General features: G+C 41.8%; 1 protein-coding gene across 2 annotated transcripts; it reads right to left on the bottom strand.

Annotated features, from left to right (window-relative positions):
• On the bottom strand, window positions 1-16,746 carry LOC134455661 (copine-3-like). Of its 2 annotated transcripts, XM_063206876.1 has the most exons (17): window positions 16,643-16,746; window positions 15,924-16,066; window positions 15,638-15,817; window positions 14,964-15,038; window positions 13,479-13,550; window positions 11,609-11,689; window positions 10,866-10,955; window positions 8,564-8,662; window positions 8,330-8,416; window positions 7,958-8,017; window positions 6,410-6,543; window positions 5,664-5,718; window positions 5,410-5,461; window positions 4,225-4,358; window positions 3,739-3,975; window positions 2,035-2,150; window positions 460-554 (listed from the first exon to the last, which is right to left on the bottom strand). In XM_063206876.1, the coding sequence occupies exons 2-16, from the start codon at window positions 16,062-16,064 to the stop codon at window positions 2,037-2,039; spliced, it is 1,611 nt and encodes a 536-aa protein (XP_063062946.1). In that variant the 5' UTR covers window positions 16,065-16,066; window positions 16,643-16,746; the 3' UTR covers window positions 460-554; window positions 2,035-2,036. The 2 variants fall into 2 exon arrangements, with proteins under 2 accessions (XP_063062945.1, XP_063062946.1); XM_063206875.1 differs by lacking the exon at window positions 2,035-2,150 and having other exon boundaries at window positions 1-554.
• Window positions 16,747-20,611: the final 3,865 nt, after the last annotated feature.

Genomic DNA, 20,611 nt, shown 5'->3' with positions numbered 1-20,611 from the left:
TGTGTGTGTGTGTGTGTGTGTGTGTGTGTGTGTGTGTGTGTGTGTGTGTGTGTGTGTGTGTGTGTGTGTGTGTGTGTGTGTGTGTGTGTGTGTGTGTGTGTGTGAAAAGACACATAATGGTGTATCGACAGTCGTTATGTTTGATCTCAGGTCAGACAAGGCCTTTTGGTGCACCTGGTCTCTGTGTGTGTGTGTGTGTGTGTGTGTGTGTGTGTGTGTGTGTGTGTGTGTGTGTGTGTGTGTGTGTGTGTGTGTGTGTGTGTGTATTTGTTGGTTTGAGAGCGTGTATGCAGACATGCTTAAGTGTTGTCATGCCATCATGCACATAGGAATGTTATATAAGAGACATCTGAAAGCAGAGAGACAGGGGTTGACTGACAGCTCACAATGGGCGTGGTCTCTGCATATGGCGTGTTTTAATTGGCTGTTGAAATTCAGGGCTGGGCTGGAGGGGCTGGCTGGGAGGGCGGAGGGAGCTTGGTCATGTTGAAGTAGGAGACCAGCTGACCAGGAACCTCAGCCAGAACACTCTGGGCCAACGCCTCTTTAGGAGACTGCAGGAGACAGAGCGAGAGAGCGAGAGAGAGAGAGAGAGAGAGAGAGAGAGAGAGAGAGAGAGAGAGAGAGAGAGAGAGAGAGAGAGAGAGAGAGAGAAATAAAGTTGTGGCAGATTAAGGTAGTCAAAATTAGTAGCGCTAGCCTGGCCCTGTATACACTTCTTTTGGCACAGAACAAAGTTTCACATTAGAGTCAGTTTGGACAAGTTGGCTATCTCTGACATTTCTAATACCCCCGAGCATGGGAGCCCATTGAGCCCAATTGAGCATTTCTAAGGGCTTGCTGGGGAGGGTTTAAGGTAAAGACCCATGACTTCTGTCACTGACCCCACCTGTAGCTTAGACAAGGAAAGAGTGATCTGACCTATTGTAGCTTCGACCAATAGCCTGCAGAGCCATCTTGTGGACGTGAGCGAAGCCTTGGTTTACAAGGTCAGACTTTGTCAGATCAATGCTCGCAGAATTTAGAAAGTCATTTTTGATAGCCAGTGTTTAGTAGGTTAGCACTGAACAGATTGAACAAATCAACCATCAAAGACAAGGGATAAAGCTGTATAGTCACACGCAATATGAGCACACATAAACACATACATGACATGCATTCCACTGAGATATTAACATGCATACCATTCAGAAATCTCTCTCTCTCTCTTTCTCTCTCTCTCTGCTCCTCTTTTGCACAGAGAGGATATACAGTAATAGCCCTGACCAACCCTACTACTACTATCATGATATCGCTTTTAGTGTGAAGGAGTAGAGAGTAGGGCTGTAACGATATTGTATCGAACCGAGAAATCGTGATACACTGAGTCACGATACTGTATCGTGATACAAGGAGGCAGTATCGTGATACACCTTTTCAAAGTTTTATTACCCATTAGTCCAGAAAACAACCTTATGATTTGATGTGATAGTGTTTCCAAACTTCAGTGGAGACACATTTCAGAAATCGTGGGTTGTATCGAACAGTAGGTAAAAAATCGTGATACGAACCGAATCGTGAGTTGAGTGTATCGTTACAGCCCTAGTAGAGAGCAACACTATTACTTCACGATATCACAATTTATTTTTCGATTGCTTAAGTTTTGGTTCCAACTCACAAAAAATAAATAAATAAAGTGGTTATAGTGTAAAAAAAAGTAGTATTACAGCAGCAGTGCCCTTCTTCTATTCACTGAAAACAACGTTCATTCAAAGCCACCGCCACCATGTAGTTTAGACTGCTCTATGCCATAAACGGTAGTCAGTAACGAGGTTAGTCGCTGTAGCAGTTTTGTTTTGCCCTGTAAGATCCCTTTTCAAAAGACATCATGCATTTTATGTTGCCTAAAATGCAAGTAAGAGTAACCGAAGATACAAAAATCGATCACTGAAGATGGAAGAAAACAAAAAAACGACAAAGCATATTTATTTCAATGTTGAGTGGGGAGTTTGCAAGCAGCAAGCGGTTAATACATTTTTGGGTAGTGGGTCCTACTTTCAACTTGAAGCAGGCGGGTCATGGATTGGTTTCAGATTGACCATTTTGAAGAAAGAAGACACCTGCTCTGGTAACTCAGCCAGCACACTCTGAGCTAAAACCTCGCTGGGAGCCTGAAAGGAGAGCGGGAGAGAGAGAGAGAGAGAATCTTAGGAGAATACCATCGCCATACCTTCCCTAAAACGTAATCATCTTGGCGGATAATGTGAAAAACTATAGGAGCCCCTTACCAAGATGGCGACTCTCCAGGCTGAACATGTCAAAAGGCTGCACGCAGAATCTTGTGGTCTTTATCGATTGGCGATTATTTCAGTACAGAGTGTTGGTAACAGTATTGGTATTGGTTACGCTGAAGCAATGATGTTAAAGCTGTCCCTCCTTGTTGCTTGTTCCTTAATTTCCTTCAGATCAATAAAGTTACTCTACTCTACTCTGTGTGAGGGGAGAAGGGAGAGGTAAGGGTGGTATAAGAACCTGCAACTCTCATATCCAAAGACCAACTCCCTAATCATCAGGCCTGGCAGCCCACTTCAGATACTGTATCACGGAAATAAGTCAAATGATCGGCAGAGGTGAAAAAAGGAAAATATGCAGAGAGCATTTTGTGTTGCTGCTATACTACAAAAATATTGCATTTTCTATTGTGAAATTTGGTTTTATACATGCATTTTCAATGTATCAATGTAAATAAGGAATGTATAATTAATTAGGAAAAATCACAAATATGTAGCTAGAGCCAGGGTTCAGAATGTGCATGCAAACAATGTGGGCAACGTGACCATCTTTGGGGAGGAATCAAATAAACCTGGATAGCAACTGCTGTGAATTGTCTCTTTGAAAAGCTCCCACAAAGTATACACTACTGACAACAACATGTCATCAGATTTCTAATTTAATTTTAGATTAACTTCCAGGCTACTTTTAACCACAAGAGTGTAAACCCCAAACCACATGCAATCATATCCAAGCGTGTATTCAAGCACAGCAAAGTTAGAAACTTGATCCTGGATTCCACGAGTTGGCACTTTGCGTCCACTGAGACACTAGTGCTAATTTAGGACTAACTGTAGGCACTTAACCAGATACAGATAATGCACGGAAAGTTTGTTGGGCAGTGGTTGCACACAAATGTTTAGATTTTAATGTTTCAGAACTTAGTGCAATTAAGTGACCTTTCATATTCAATAAAACTGTGTATTCTGTGTTGATTCAATGTGATTGAAACATGTTTTGATAATCATTTGCGATTAACTTAATCCCTACATCCTCTGAACAAGTTTGTGTACAATCTCATCATATTATGTAGTTTTGAAACCAAACAATTATATTAAATGTTAACATGATGTAACTGTGTTAAGATGGTTACTTAAATTCATGAGATGGCCATATCTTTTTTTCAGTCTGAATCTACACAATGAATCTTTTGGATTCCAGAGGCACATGCTTATACGATGATATGTGACATGTGTATGCATCTTTGTGTGGTGTGTGTGTGTGTGTGTGTGTGTGTGTGTGTGTGTGTGTGTGTGTGTGTGTGTGTGTGTGTGTGTGTGTGTGTGTGTGTGTGTGTGTGTGTGTGTGTGTGTGTGTGTGTGTGTGTGTGTGTGTGTGTGTGGGGTCACTCTAGCTAGCCAATGCATGACCAAAACGCAACAGTGGAGCTTTGTAAACATTGAAGCAACAGGGCAGCACAACACTCACATTCCGGAAATCTCTGAAGGGCACAAACTGCACGATGTCACGGGCTGCCAATTCGCCGTTTTGAGCTCTGAGGCGCTGGTCGTCCCCGTCCAGGATCTCCATGGACTCGAAGTCGGCCCTGCCCACCCCCACGATGATGATGGACATGGGCAGACGCGAGGCGTTCACGATGGCCGCCACAGTCTGGTCCATATCGGTGATCACACCATCGGTGATGATGAGCAGGACGAAGTATTCCTGTGGAAAGAAAGAGAGAGAGAGAGAGAGAGAGAGAGTGAGAGAGAAAGAGAGAGAGATAGAAAGAGAGAGAGCAAGCGAGATTGATAAAGTAACCAAAGGAAAAAAAGAAATGAGAAGGGAATAAGAGTCATACAGGGGTGTAGACACAAATAGACTTTGTATACAAGAGTCAGTTTTCTCCTATAGACACCATGTGATACCATGACATAGTAATAATGAAATGTAACAAACATATCAGTGTCTTACCGATGCTGTTTTCTGGCTGGCTGCCTGGTGTGCAAACCGTGCCACATGGTTGATGATAGGCGAGAAGTTTGTGGGACCAAAGAGCTTCACCTGCGGCAAGCATCGCCTGTAGGCATCCACAACACCCTCAATACCTAACACGCACACGCACGCACATACACACGCACACACACACACACACACACACACACACACACACACACACACACACACACACACACACACACACACACACACACACACACACACACACACACACACACACACACGCACACACACACACACACCACACAAGGAGTGCAAGGGCATGATCGTTACCAACCCAGTCATGGTGAGGGACATGCATGCGCTCTCCCCCTCTCTCTCCCGTTCTCTTTGTCAGTCTGTCTGTCTGTCTGTCTGTCTGTCTGTCTCTCACACAGACACACAGACACACACGCGCACATGCACACAGTTCAATGATAAGAATTGATCAATGAGCTATCAGTTCCAGTTTCAGTCTTTGCTGTTATCTCGTATCCATACATTGTACATTGTGCCAGAGGCACGTTTGATTAAATAAAGTTTAAGTAGCTGGAAGATTTCATTCGTATACATTTTGGCTGGAGCGTGGTGGAAAACAGTGCTCACTGTGTATAGGTCCGGGCCCAGACTGTGTGCTTTGTCCGAGGGGTTTAAAACTCCTCAACTGACCCTATTAGACGTTTATTACCACCAGACTGACAATTGTATACTTGTTGTACTGTCTGTAAAGAATTTCCGTAGTGTCATAGCAACATTGTAATGCTGTAGTAGCAAAGAATTGGACAAAGAGCTTAAATAAAATGTGGAGGACTCAGCGAGGCTGCGCTGGCTATTTGTATGCAGTTACAGCCAGGGCTCCCAATTATATGTATCACTAGCCAAAATGGCTATTATATGTTAATATTACTAGTCAAACACACACTCTCCAAGGGGTCAAAGTGGCTAGTAAGTCTAGTAAGGCTAGAAAACCGAATTTTCATCAGCATTTGGCCTGTTGGCGGGGGTTAATTTAGAGCCCTGGTTACCGCCTTTGTTAATGGCGTGGGGCCAGACTATGTATTCCATGCCATATAGTCTGGCCTGTAAGGCAAAAAAAGCAAAGATAGAGATAGGCTAACAAAACTGACAGAGGAGAAGAGGAGAGAACGGAAATGTACACACCTTGGCAATATGGATTAGCGGGGTCGAAGTTCAGAGGGAATTCATGAGACACCTGAAGAAACAATAAAACACACTTCACCACTGACACACCTGAGTAAACAACACACATGAAGTAGACATCATGGAAGAAATCTCAAACTCTGTGTGTGTGTGTGTGTGTGTGTGTGTGTGTGTGTGTGTGTGTGTGTGTGTGTGTGTGTGTGTGTGTGTGTGTGTGTGTGTGTGTGTGTGTGTGTGAGAGTGTTAACACATACCTGCCATGTAGGTGGAATCTGAGCGCCAAACCCAAACGCAGGAAATAGATTATCACTGTAGGCCAGAAAAGATTCCAAAAAGGTTCATTGCACCACAGTCTTTTTGCAGTCACATTTCCCTTACATTGTCATGTTTACTCAACTACACACTCAAATAAACTTTCAACAGTTTAAGATCCAACATGTGATATTTGTGTAATTTTGAAGTGTAATGCATGCACAATCTACAATACACACAAACCCAAAAGGTGTGAAGAAATAATCCTATGTCCTCACCAAAGTAAATGAATAGCACTGTCAAGATCTCCTTCATAGTTTGTGTGTGAACTAACTAGCCTTGGGAGGTCCATTCTTGTTTATGTCTCTGGGGGCGATAGTGAGTAACATACCGACCAAACGTTATATGATGGTGGACTGCAGCAAGCATATTCTCAAAAATGATCACTTTATAACATATTGCCCCCATATAGACACTCCAAAATTACACAAATGCCACATATACTGTAGTCCCGTTAATAAGAGCATGAGAAGAAGAATAGCTACTGTTCTTACGAAGGCCTTGGCTACATGTAGGCTATGCAGATATTTTAAAATCCGATATTGTTTTCCTATAATGTACATATTTACATCACATTTACATAGCATGTAGAGAAAACAAATCACCATTGTGACGGGCATTTAAAATATTACAGTCAGTCCCTGCAGTTTACTTCAATCTCTGTGAAAGTGAGTGCATTGTGAGTCACCTGTCATAGTCCTGGATGACCATGCCGACAGACCAGATGGCACTGAGGTACTCGTTGACCCCGTTGGGACTGATGTAGTGCAGCGAGTCAGGAGAGCGAGGGTCACCGTTAGACCCTGTGAAGTCCACACCCACCTACACAGACAGACACAACAGGAGAGGAAGAGTCAGTGCTGCGAGTCTGCATCTGCACTTGTGCATACATTGTTATGGAAACGGTCCAAGGCTCCATACTTTATGCCAGTGATTATGTTGTTTTCTTGTAAGTCCATTTGAACAAAAGTCTTTGCTAAGTGTACGTAACTAGAGATGTACAGGATCCAAGATCCGGTTCCGGATCCGGCAGGATAATAGGGTTTTTCAGACTATCCGGATCCGGCAGGATCTTAAGCAGTGGATCCGGTATCCTGCAGTTACCTAAAAATCAGGATCTGGGGAATCTCTACTTTTTATGTAGCCTAGGCTTTTCAGTCAGTCTTTCACAACCCCAATCGCTGCATGGAGTGAAAGCCCTTTGGAAGCGGCCGTTGAAGGCAGTGTGGCAGTAAGTCAATGAGTCTTAAAAATAGTTTGCGCCAACGTAATAAAAAGGGCCCACGTGTGCGAGTTGGCTATGTGTTTCGACCCTTTCATAGGATCCGGTATCCGGATCCGGCAGGATCTTAAGGAGTGGATCCGGTATCCGGCAGGATCCTAAAAATCAGCATCCGGTGCATCTCTATACGTAACGTAACAATACACTGCATTACACTACACTTAGCTCACACTTTCATCCAAAGAAATGTACAGTTATTTCAGTGTATGGTAACTGGAGCCCCTAGAGTAATATGAGTGTAAGTGCCTTGCTCAGGCAGTGCACTTCAGCCATGCATGCATACAGCCCGGTGTTGGAACACATTCTTCCTACTGGTGGGATTCGAACCAACAAATTTGATCCAAAGACTAGCTGCCAAACCATTAACATGGCTGCCCATGAGTAAGCCATTAGATCTTCCTGCGCAATCAGCCACCCGGGACATGGACAGGTGACCTCTCAGTCACAGCAGCAGTTCGCATGGGACTACAGTTATGATACCACTGGGCTTAAGGGTCAGGCTGATACTTCAGCACTACCGCATCTGTGTGAGGCTTATGAAAGCGAAAGCCAAAGAAAGCCCGACTGGAAACTCCAACTCCCATTGTCATTGTGATTCAGCACTCCACAGCACACAAGTATTCACTGCACACTGCACACAACGAAATTACATTCATGCCTCACCGTGCAATGGGGCAGCCCCCGATGGCGCCCCAAGGGAGCAGTGCGGTGGGATGGTGCCATGCTCAGGGTACCTCAGTCATGGAGGAGGATGGGGGAGAGCATTGGTTAATTATCTCCCCTCCACTAACCTGGCGGGTCGCGAGTCGAACTGGCAATCTTTGGGACACATGTCTGCCTCTGATGGAGGGGGGTTTACGAACGTTCTACTACCCAGCTCTGCTGGCCTCCGTGGCACATGGCTACCCCATGGCTGTCCTAATAATCAAATCCACCCCAGAGAATAACTCTTACCGTGAAGTTGAGCTGGCATCCTCCCATGATGTAATCCAGGAATGTGTACTCCTTCACAATCTGCACACATGGTGAGAACAGACAAAATCAAGGAAATTACTATTCAATAAAAAGGAAACTGTCAAAGTGGTCAAACATTTCTGGCACAAATGTGATGTGTATAACTGTATAATTGTGGTAATGGCATTTCTTTGGCCGCCTGTTTCATGTGGTAGCTTTGTAGTACAACCACACACGCCACACGCACGCACACGCGCACACACACACACACACACAAACATACACACACACACACACACACACACACACACACACACACACACACACACACACGAAGCTGGTGTGCGAGGAAAACATGAAAGAGAACATTACCTCACAATGTTTGACGCTCACGATGCCTGAGTGTTTATAACTCCTTTTCTTCTGCTTCTTTTTCATATTCACACACTCAAATTCTGCCTGTCAAACGGAACATCCCATTAAAAAAAAACGCAAATCAGGGTAACAATTGTACAAATAAACTAGATTAGGAAAACCCATTCACCTCCTGTGGAACACATTGAGAAATCAATATTACATACATACTGCTCTCTCAGGTATACTTACTGGTCTTCCACGCGCCGCTTCTGTCAAGCGTGCAAGTGTTGTTTCAAATGTCCCAATCAAGTCATGGGAGCCATCATTGTCATAATCATGACACTCCACCTGAGACGAGAGAGAGGATAAAACCTCAGAGAGTCAGTCAGTATGCAAACTCATCTTACAGAAGCTATCATACATCCCTATTATGTGTACACTACACTTCCATAATAAGTACTCTATGTATATCTTATGGAATCTATTATCAGTACACCTCTATAATAAGTAAGTACATCTTAGGTACGGAATCTAGTATACAGTTGAGGACGATACTATTAGCCTCCCTTCTGAAATAAGACATTTTTCTTGATTTCTCAGTGAGAATGACCATGAACCGTTTCTGTTATTCTGGAAACAAATACACTGATGGAGATAATGTCCAATGAGTTGAATTTGCATTTTTCTATCGTTACAATGAGTTTAAACAAAAAAGGGCAAAAATGACAAGGACAAAATTATTAGCGCCCTGATCAATATGACACCATTTATGAACCAAAACTGACAACAGGCACTTTGATCAGTTGTTACCTAGCACATGCCCCACTAGGGATTTTGGGCCATTTCTTCACTGCAAAGTGTTTTAGCTGGTCGAAATTGCATGGATGCTGAGCATAGACATTTGCCACAGACTCTCAGTTGGATTGAGGACTGGACTTTGAGCGGGTCATTCCAGTATCATGGTTTTAGTGTCCTTGAAGAACCTCTGAACTAATTTAAATGTTTACTTTGGGTTACAATGTTGTTGGAGGACCCAGCAATCCAGATCCAGAACCAGACTCCCTCTGTCTGAGGCTGAGTAACAGTCTAAAAACTTGATACCCCCACCACTATGTGTAACTGTGGAAACTGCTTAGTCTCATTAGACCAAAGAAGCATTGGACACCTGCCTAGATGATTGTTATTGACCTGGCCTCACCTGGAGTTTTTAATTCAAGAAAGACAGCTGTTAGGGCTTGTCATCATATTGGGCTTTGGGGCCATCATCACAGAAGAACCCTTTTACTAAAGGCAGTGCATATCAGAGTGTTATTGAGCTCTGCCTATGAACATTTGAAAGTCAAAAATGAGTTTTGAAAGTCTCTGCTTTCATCTGATGAGATTCAATGGCACCTGCTTTGATGCATGAATCCTGCTTCTGTCAGGTGAAGAAAGGGATAGTCCTTAAAATTTTATAACATGGTTTCCACAATTAAACATTGTGGTAGAAGCATCATTCTGTGCAGCCTCAGCCACAGGAAACCTTGTTTGGGTGTACAGCACCATAAAAACAGAAGATTATGATCGAATGTGGAAGGTGACCATGCAAAAATATGATCATAGAGGAAGCTAAGATCTTCACTGGATCTTTCAATAAGATAATAACCCAAAGCTTTCATCCAAACTTGTTCAAATGTTCTTCAACTTGACAAGGTTACTAAAACCATGATCATGTTGTGGTTCAGATCTCAATCCTTTAGATAGTCTTTGAGGAGTGCTGAAAATGAATGCCCATCCTCAACATCCATGTAATTTGGATCAGGTTAACTATTTGCAATGAAAAAAATGTCCAAAATCCCTGGTAGGGCATGTGCCAACATAGTTAACAACTAATCAAAGTGCCCGATGTCAGTTTTGTTTAATAAATGGCACTCTATTGACTATTAATTATCAATGGGCTAATAATTTTGTCCTTGCCATTTTTACCCTTTTTTGTTTAAACTCATTGTGAAAATGGAAAAATCCAAATTCAACTCATTGGACATAATCTCAATCAGTGTATTTGTTTCCAGAATAGAATAAACGGTTCATAATGGTCCTTCTCACTGAGAAATCAAGAGAGATGTCTAATTTCAGGAAGGGTGCTAATAATATCGTCCTCAACTGTAGGTACACTTATACTGTTAGGTATACGTATACTGTGCACAGGTGCATTTAAGAAGCAGACAAAACCTATTCAAAAATCTATAATACGTGTCTGTATTACTAAAAAGGCAACAGTTTCACACATGATTTACTTACAACTGTACTATATTAAGCACAGCAATGTCTACAGCGTTTTAAGTACAACTCCCATATACTGTAAGTTTAGAGCTACAGTATATACTCTTACGATACTCACCCACGCCTGGAATTACAATGGCAGTGCCACCCATATAATATCAAATTATATTAACCACAAAATCCTACCTGTTACAAAAGAACAGACTTTGGGTGTGTTTGTGTTTGTTTAGTGTTTGTGTATGTGAGTGTGAGTGTGTGCGCATGCGTGCATGTGTTTTCAGACACTCACCTTGATGGGTTTTTCCACATCTCCTCCACACAGACCCTGTAGAGGGATTTTGAAGGGCCTCCAACAGGGATTCAGATTTCTCTTCACGACCTGCACACATACGCACACAATTGATTTGTAATGTATGCCTTGTATCCTCTTACTGCAGATGGGCCCATTGACAGACCTATTCACTCTCACACTGAAAATACTCATAACTACAATCACAACAAAACAACTACATCATAACAACATTGCACAGATTAAAACATGGCCATTATATTTTTTGTGACAGTATGGTTATAACAGGCTATGCACAAAAGGGTTAATGTATGTAATACACACACCAAATATCAGTATCAGTAGAAACAGTTGCATAGTATAACATCCATCAATCAACCCAACATAGATCTGTGAATAATTATAATGGGCTACAAAGGAATCGGATAAATACATTTGAGCTTTCCGTGTAATAGCAAAACTGTAAATAATTACAATGGCCAATGTTAGCAACTTCAGAGACTCTAAATGGGGTTAGTCTTTGGGAACAGCACTAAGTTCTTTGTTTCCTAAATGTCCTTCTGAATGTCCAAACTATACAGAAAAACTTCTGAACTATTTGAAGAATTTGTGATTTGCCTAAGCCTACTCAACTCAGCTCTGTGTGCGTGTGTGTGTGTGTGTGTGTGTGTGTGTGTGTGTGTGTGTGTGTGTGTGTGTGTGTGTGTGTGTGTGTGTGTGTGTGTGTGTGTGTGTGTGTATACCTCTGTTCGGTGGGCCAGCTGCCATCCTGACTCTGTTTGTCGGTAGAACTCAAGGAACGGATCAGACTTTCCAAAGAAATCCTTCATGACAGTAAACAATGAATGAATGAATGAATGAATGAATGAATGAATGAATGAATGAATGAATGAGTAAGTGAATGAATGGATGAATGAATGAGTGAATGAATGAGTTAAATAATGAATGAATAATAGGAATAAACAATCAACAATGTGAAGAGCAAGAACATAACACTGAGTGCATGTAAACGTCACATCAAAACAGGCTTGGCAAGTTATTAGCAAGGCATTTTCTTGAATACTTTGCATCGTTGTGCCCACTAATAAACAGGGTATGAAGCAGGAAGGAAGTTCAATGACCTCATTTACGGTAGTCACTGAATGTCAGTTATGATTACTTCACCTTCCTCTACCCAAATGATTCAAGTCTAGATGCTAGAAGCTCAAATTCAATCGCATACAATATTCACATCACTGAGTGTCACAAGTATTGTGTTGACGTCACAATCTTTGTTTACGGTGAGAAGTTGCAATGGACATGAACAGTTTGCAATAAACATCTCACCACCATTCCAATGTATTTCACCTACTGAATCTGGGGCCTCATTTATCAAGCGTTCTTAGGTACAGATCTGTGCGTAAAGCGTGCGTGCGATCATTCCTGAGCAAAGTATGGGATTTATGAACGTGTACTTGAACGTAGAAATGTGCCTAAATCTACGCACACCTCAGACCATGCGTGCGAGTGGAAGAAACACGAAATTGCAAATAATATTGACCGTGCAAGGTACAGCTTGCTTTGAATGACAATGGAGTATGACAGTGTGCTATTTTACAGTGTTTTCGTCCATGTGTGTCTCCTTCTTTTACTTATTTTGAAACACTGTCCTCCTCCTGTCGAAAGCACCTCCACTTCTGCTGCGGAAATGTTTCTATCTCCACATTTCCCGCCAGCGCTTCGACTGGCGCGTGTGTCCGCGTGTGTTCATGTGTGTCCAAACAGGGTGGCGCCTTCGAATTCACATGGCATTTGAATATATTTCAATACCATATATGGCTACTTGGAGGCGTTTCGGGATGCAAATTACCCCGAATGTGCGCGTGCACAGTGATTTGGAAGGTGTGGGATTTATCATGCAGACGTGTGCGTAGGAACAGCCAACACACGTTTCATAAATCCCGATTTTTCTGTACTTGCGAACATTCTAAATTTCACTCGTAAGACACACTTTAGAAGACATTCTACGAACTGATGATAAATGAGGCCCCTGGAGTTCCGAAACACCAAGCTCCAGGAAGAAATACAGGTGCTTACAACAACTTAACTACAGTATGTGTATGTTGGATAACATGACCTTGATGAATGAGAATTGCCACAGACGCGCCCCCTTCTCCTCCCCTCTCTCACTTTAGCTGATTGAACTAGTCCAGCGGTTCCCAACCTATGGGTCGTGATCCAACCTATGGGTCACCAAAGATCCACGGAGGGTTGCAGAGCCCACTTTACTATAAGGGGTTTAATTTTAATACCATATAAAGCCCATGTTGAAAAGAAAATGATAAAGCATTTCATTAATATATGGATAGAAGCAGCAAAATGTTAGTGCTACATCACATCTTTTTTTTGAACCGGGAAACATGGGTCACCAAAGCTTACAATGTTGAAAATATGGGTCCCTGAAGAAAAAGGTTGGGAACCACTGAACTAGTCCATTATAATAATGTTCAGCGCATAGAGCCACACTCGCCCTACGGTGTCTCACAAGGTATCACAGAAGTATCTTGTGCTTCTTCAAAAAGGCTAACTTCATCCTCAATGGGTACAGACCACTACAGTAGGCTCTTCTCTTACCTTCTTATCCAGCTTTCTGGCCTCCACTTCAAGATTCACCACTCGGTTGTCCTTGATCTCCTCAGCAAAAACCTAAATGTAAACGAAAAGTTTGCCTCAATATAAAAATAAACAAAACAAAAAAATATATTTTTTACCTATTTTTTACATCCAGAACTAAGTTAGTGTCCAATGACTTAATACATGCAGTAGGCTGTACAAATGTACATCAGACCTTAAACGTTAAAGCTCAAAAGGCCAAGTCTTGCCTATGCTGTGTTCGAGAGCAATAGGAAATAGGATGTATCAAGTGGGAGTGGGAGTCAGCGGCTTCCCAACTCAAAGCATTCCAGAACTCCATGTTGAAATAACAAACATGGAGAATGACTAAACATGATGTCCATTTTTGTCTCTGGGAGGGAAAAAGACGCACAGCTAAGATTTACGTTAAAACAAACAAGTGATACTTGTAAACTTTTACATTACATTTAGAAGATGCTTTTTAGCAACTTACAAAGAGGACATGCATGCCAAATTTACATACACTATCATGCTGACAATGCACATGAACAGTTGGGCAAACATTACTGCACCCAATTCAGCCTAGTATTTATTCACAGAATAGGCATGTATTAGAAATTGGTTGAAAGTAATACTCAATTACGGCACGCCATCATTTTCAACCCCAGCACTGAACAGTTAAGGCGGCCACCTTGACAACAAACACCTACCACTTTGACTAGATCCTCTGAAAAGATGTTTCTTTTCTGAATTTCTTTTGTATGTGTCAGAGTAGTTCAACGAGACTCTAACTCACAGTTCAGCTATGCATGTAGATGCCACATGGGCATGCGGTTAGGGTGTCAGACTTGTAGCGCTAAGGTTGCCGGTTCGACTCCCGACGGGGGGGAGTAATTAACCATTGCTCTCCTCCATTACTGAGGTACAAACAGCATGGTACCGTTCTGTCGCACTGCTCCCTAGGGGTGGCATTGAGGGCAGCCCCTTTGCACGGGTGAGGCATAAATGCAATTTTGTTATGTGCAGTGTTCACTTGTGTGCTGTGGAGTGCTGTGTCACAATGACAATGGGAATTGGAGTTTCCCAATGGGCTTTCACTTTTTTCACTTTCACTAACACTTTGACTAGATCCTCTGAAAATATTTGTCTTTTCTGAATTTGTTTTGTAAGTGTCACAGTAGTTCAACCTGACCCCAACTCACAGCTCAGCTATACATTTAGCTTCAACAGGCATTCTAATACATCTCACCGTGTTGGACAGAAACATCCTACTTCCTAGTGCTTTGGAACAGCCCATCTACTGTAGCCTATAGGGTTAGGGGTCGTTTAGGCCTTTTTCGTGTAGGTAAGAGTCGTCTAGGCCACCCTGCCCGTTGTTTAGGCCACCAGAGGTGCCGGTTAGGCCACTGGAGCTGCCGTTGAGGCCAGCTTTTTATTATTATTATTGTACAAACACCAATCACACCAAATCATGTGCTGTGTTACCGTGATGGTTCCTTTCCCCGCAGGTTTCTTGTCCTTCAGTACGAGTGGTCGAGTCAGCTTACTACTGGACACAATCTGAAGAAGAATAAAACAATCACATACAAATGCAATAGTGTCTAAATAAAGACTAAATAAAAAATGATGTGTGATTTTGTATGAGGCAATATTATAGGCCTATGTTATATTTCAGGTGTGTATAATGACAAAATAGTTGTGCCACTTTAAACTGTTGCTTTTTTCTTTCCAAATGAACAGAGGTGTGTGTGTGTGTGTGTGTGTGTGTGTGTGTGTGTGTGTGTGTGTGTGTGTGTGTGTGTGTGTGTGTGTGTGTTGAATGGTTATAAATGAGTTAACTCAGAATCTGTATTCAATACTGCACTCTCCTGACGGTAGAGTAGAAGTGAAAGAACAATGTGAATGGAGAGGAGAGTGTTAGAACAATGTCCGTGCTGGGTTTTCACAACCAGTATAGATAAACAATGACATCCTCATTGGTATTATAAAGTAACCCATTCATCAAAGCACCTTAGTCAACTCAGTATTATTCATCAGCTTCAACATGGTTGGAGTAAGATCTGAAATACCAGGAGCTATTCTCACTTATAACTACATAACAAGAAACGCATTGTCTGGTAATAACAATATTAGGCGCGAGTGTGTGTTGTCTGTCTTACCTGACCAATTGTGCACTCTGTCTCCCCGAGAAAGTCATGCTGATTTAAACTGGCCGTTGAACTGTCGATGTCATACAGCTCAAACCTCACCTTCTGGACTAGCTCAAAGTGGTAATCTATTAGGAACTTCTTGGCGAATTTTGGATTAAGGCAATTCTGCACGGTCTCAGTGCGACCCACCTGGATGCCAAAGAAGAGCCTTGAATGAGCGTCAAAACATGGACATGTTTACATTATACTCTCGTTTACGTTTTTTAATGTTTTCTATGGGAGCAGAACTGATCACCTCGGCCCATTGGTGTCCAGATGTGTTCATCAGCAGGACGCACATCGGGTCTGACTTGGAGAACACATCTTTGTCCAGCAGATTCTCACAGGATACTGTGAGTTCCACCTTCACCACGCACTGCCCACCGGGCCCAGCCATACCTGAAAAAGTTTTAGTTCTTCTTCATCTCTGTTGTAATTATCCTATAACGTGTCATAGTAGATGCATGTTCTATCAAAGATTCTCTGGTTCTATCATGCGATGGCCATGTTTTACCGAAATGAATCACATTTCCAACGGCTTCCATCAGACCATGCGCCCTACTTTTTGATTTATACTTTGGTTAACTTGTCGAATAAAACCATGGTGTAGCCTATCTAGTGTGACGCTTTAACATTTGCCCGACGTTGTTGACAGCAGACTTGTTGCATCAAATGGCTGAATTATGTGTCAGAGCCGTGGTGAGAGTTACGGTTTTCTGCTCGTCACGTGATTATGTCATAGCCCAAATCGCTCTTGAAAAACACTTCAGATGTCAGCACAGTTCACTACAAATCGCAAAAACAAACTTAGCATAGTGATATCGCATATGGTATTGCATATTCGCTGGTCGACTGGATAGGATCAATTGATGTGTACGCTACCGCTGTACGACTTCCTTCGTTCTTATAATGATGTTACAGCTCTGACTGAATAATTTCGATGCTGCCCATTTTACAGAAGGTAGATCTACTTACTGCAAGGATGGCTCCCTTGAAACTTTAAACAAGTGTCTTGCCAGTTTGTGACAAAATCTCAAAGGGCACTGTTTTCTCGCAGTTATGGTGTTGGCCACACCCTCTACGTGGAACACCCATTTGGCTCATATCCATGCGTGCGCACTGCGCTATGAACATTCTTCCCAGGCCCGCTGGGTTTCCCCCAATCAACGGTCTCCCCACCCTAATAAAAAAAACCCTGCACTACAGTAACATTTCTGTTCATATAGTGCAGCATTGATTTCAAATAGAGGCGGTTAATGTCGGGGAAATGGAGACACTCAACATTTTATGGGGACGCTTTAGGTGTCAAACAGTTATGTGAAAACTGCTTTGTGCGTGAAGAATACTTTTATACACACAATAAACGTTTGTGTGTGTGTGTACTGCGTGTGCGCGCACGTGCGTAATTGCGCGCGCCCGCATGCATGTCCCTACGTGCTTACACATTATAACTTTTGCCTTGTTGATGCATGCTGTAATTGACAATCAATTACACAATGAAGCTTTTTAAATTTTGAATGAGTGATAAATAATTAATCAAATAAGTAATTATCAAGTAATAATCACACCTGACGAAGTAAGAATTTAGAAATTTTACATTTTAGGCTACATCATATCTACATGTAGGCCTCTATATTTATTTACTTATTGTGCCATGTTCTATGTCCTACTGCCCTTATCTAAGCGCCCAAATGCCTCTGCTCTTCAGATAACAGTAATTGGCATCTATGGGCCAAATGGCTGACGGTTTTCATAAATATAGACATGTCTTATCTACTGTGAAGATAAAGCTTACTAATGTTTCAAACCAGTGTAGTGCATGTTTACAGTTCCCATATGCAGAGAAGCCAACAAGGGCGGACAAAGGTGTCAGCTGTCTAAGGCCCAGGGAGATGGTGGGTCCATAATTGGGTCCTCACGATGGGTGGGGGGCCTTTTCAGATGACTTCAGCCAAAGCTGTCAGCAGCCCTGCCTATATGGACCACTCAGTTCATACAAAAAGTACAATCATTTCTGTCGAAATCTCTGTTTCAGTTGGTGTTCGGTTTGCTCAATTCTGTCAATTCGGTTTCTCAATTCTTACTTTAATTTTAGACATGAGCTGTCATTTACATTCCTCTACAATAGATGTGTATGTTCACAGCTGTACATATGCCTATAATACCATCTTTTAATGTCACCATGAGGATTCATTCAGCTCGGAAATGTTGCGAGTCACCAGTCACTTTTTAGAGTAGCCTAATGAGTCATTTAACCACTGCCCTATGAAGGTGAGTCACCAACATTGGAAATATTGAGTATGGTCACGCTGAGAAATTTACCCAGCACCACCGCAACTCATGCATCACAAACTCATCCCAGTTATGGAAAGTTTCTTATCTGAAAATCTGTCATGCATCTGTCAGTTACAAAATCACCTGAAGAGACCAAAGTCTGATTGTTGGAAATGAAGAGACATCTGACATCATCATGAAGTTTGATCTTTGTGATTGTTTGTCGTTTTGGTGTTAAATGATACATTTTTGCCCTCTACAGTGCCAAGTCATGGTCATATGACTCCTGTGGCAACGAGTCACCATTCAGTAGCACTTAGGGTACTTGGAAATCCCAACCAGGTTGGCCTTAGTTGACCCAATTCAACCCTATGTAAGAAGCTGTATGATAAATGTACCCAAGGTTCCTACTGGTCATAGAATTCCTGGAATATCATGGAAATGCAACAGAGGTGTTTCCAGTCATGGAAAGTCATGGAATTTCAGCGTTTTCCATGCACATTCAGGGAATAACATGGACCTTTTGTTTAGTCTAAATTATTTATATTTGAAAAGATTAATAAGATCTCAAATTGATGACCGTCTTAACAATCTTATCAATATGTAAAAAGTTCATTAAACATTGCCCACTGGATAATGTTCTTTAGTGTCTCTCTTTCTCACGAACAACATGTTTCGCCAAGTGCATCTTTGAGTTCGCTCTTTCTATTTCAAACCTGAAGATGCACTAGGCGAAACGCGTTGTTCGCTTGAAAGAGCAAAAGCCTGTGTTTAAAGAACTTTTTACATTGATCAAGTTTTCCTGCCTTACACCTGCACCTGGACAACTGAAAGGTTGTGCACAAGGACCAACTTGTACTTTAATCTTATCAATATGTTGGGCATGGAAAGGTCATGGAAATTCTGTTTTATGGTCAGGGGAAGTCATGGAAAAAGTAATGGAATTCACGTCTGGCTTGGCGCGGGAATCCTGTGTACCTTTATGAATTAATTATTCTACAATGCTATAATCATAAAAATGGGTTTACAAGGTGTGTGTGTGTGTGTGTGTGTGTGTGTGTGTGTGTGTGTGTGTGTGTGTGTGTGTGTGTGTGTGTGTGTGTGTGTGTGTGTGTGTGTGTGTGAACAGAATACACAATTATACTTGACAAAAAAACAATGGTAACTAATTACATACAGCATTTATTCAGCTTTCATGTTACACACACTTATGTTGCAGATGTTTCAATTGTTAATTTCAGAATGTAATTGGGACATACACATTTCACACAATGGAATCATATATTCAGATCAAGTACATGAGACTTCTGTTAAATTTCAGATTACAAGTGATCAGTCGTAATGCCCCTTTTTTCACGTTAATTGAAATTATTTGTTGACACATTTGTAGACCCTGTCAGTAAACTACGGAGAGAGCACGCAGAAGGATGCATACGGTTAATACAATGACTTGTGATGTCTATCATATCCTAGCTACTGTAAGTATTGCTATGGTCCCACTAGAATTTATGTGCCATACCTATCAATCATATTTTGGGGCTCTTATTTAGTATTAACATTATCAATAATGTTATCAATATTGTTCTCACTGAGGCTCCAATGGGACACTGGGCTCTTCAAATCAATATAACTTTTCCTATCCTAGTGGCACCTTTGGTAACAGCAAAACAGACCCTGAATTTGACCACCATTGCCATCTATTTTGCATTTCAGCAAAATGGTTGAATAACACATGGTTTTATAAGTCACATTTTCTGTGACAGGGTCTATTTTGCAGTAACTTCTGTTCTCAATGACTCTTCAATTTCTGACTTGTTGTGAATGTTTGGTCATAGGGTCTATGTATACATGTGTGTGTACGCGCACGTGTGTATGTGTGTGTGTGTGTGTCAGGGCTTGACACTGGCACCAGCCAACCGGCCAAATGCTGGTAAAACTTGGCTGTGGCTAGTAATACTTTCAGTGTCACTAGCCAATTTGGCTGGCCGCTTATTCCTTGGAATGGCATACGCATCATAGCAGCCTATATTCTGTTGTTTGCCCCTTGTGTATCAATTAGTTGTTCAAGAATAAGTTCAAGAATAATCTCAGTAACTCAGTTTTCTATTTACTTGATATGCTTCCATGTAGATAGCTATACACCCATCTTGCTTTAGCACCTCATCTTCTGAGGTTAGACCAGCACTACTATGATAAAAAAAAATGTTTAATAAAATCTGTGGCTAGTGGATTACCTGAATGGCTAGTGACTCGGGAAAACCACTGAAAGAGCAAAAGCCTGTGTTTAAAGAACTTTTTACATTGATCAAGTTTTCCTGCCTTACACCTGCACCTGGACAACTGAAAGATTGTGCACAAGGACCAACTTGTACTTTAATCTTATCAATATGTTGGGCATGGAAAGGTCATGGAAATTCTGTTTTATGGTCAGGGGAAGTCATGGAAAAAGTAATGGAATTCACGTCTGGCTTGGCGCGGGAATCCTGTGTACCTTTTATGAATTAATTATTCTACAATGCTATAATCATAAAAATGGGTTTACAAGGTGTGTGTGTGTGTGTGTGTGTGTGTGTGTGTGTGTGTGTGTGTGTGTGTGTGTGTGTGTGTGTGTGTGTGTGTGTGTGTGTGTGTGTGTGTGTGTGAACAGAATACACAATTATACTTGACAAA

Source organism: Engraulis encrasicolus, chromosome 9, assembly GCF_034702125.1.
Source record: "Engraulis encrasicolus isolate BLACKSEA-1 chromosome 9, IST_EnEncr_1.0, whole genome shotgun sequence".
In the NCBI taxonomy this organism is placed as follows: Eukaryota; Metazoa; Chordata; class Actinopteri; order Clupeiformes; family Engraulidae; genus Engraulis; species Engraulis encrasicolus.
Note: the sequence above shows the minus strand (reverse complement) of the source record. Positions and strands in the feature narration are given on the sequence as shown.

Coding starts and splice junctions, on each gene's coding strand:
- LOC134455661 (XM_063206875.1), bottom strand. CDS start 16,064: ATGGCTGGGCCCGGTGGGCAGTGCGTGGTGAAGGTGGAACTCACAGTA. Junction 11,690..13,478: donor CCAGAAAGCTGGATAAGAAG/GTAAGAGAAGAG, acceptor ACTGTCATGAAG/GATTTCTTTGGAAAGTCTGA. Junction 5,719..6,409: donor GTCATCCAGGACTATGACAG/GTGACTCACAAT, acceptor TCTGGCCTACAG/TGATAATCTATTTCCTGCGT.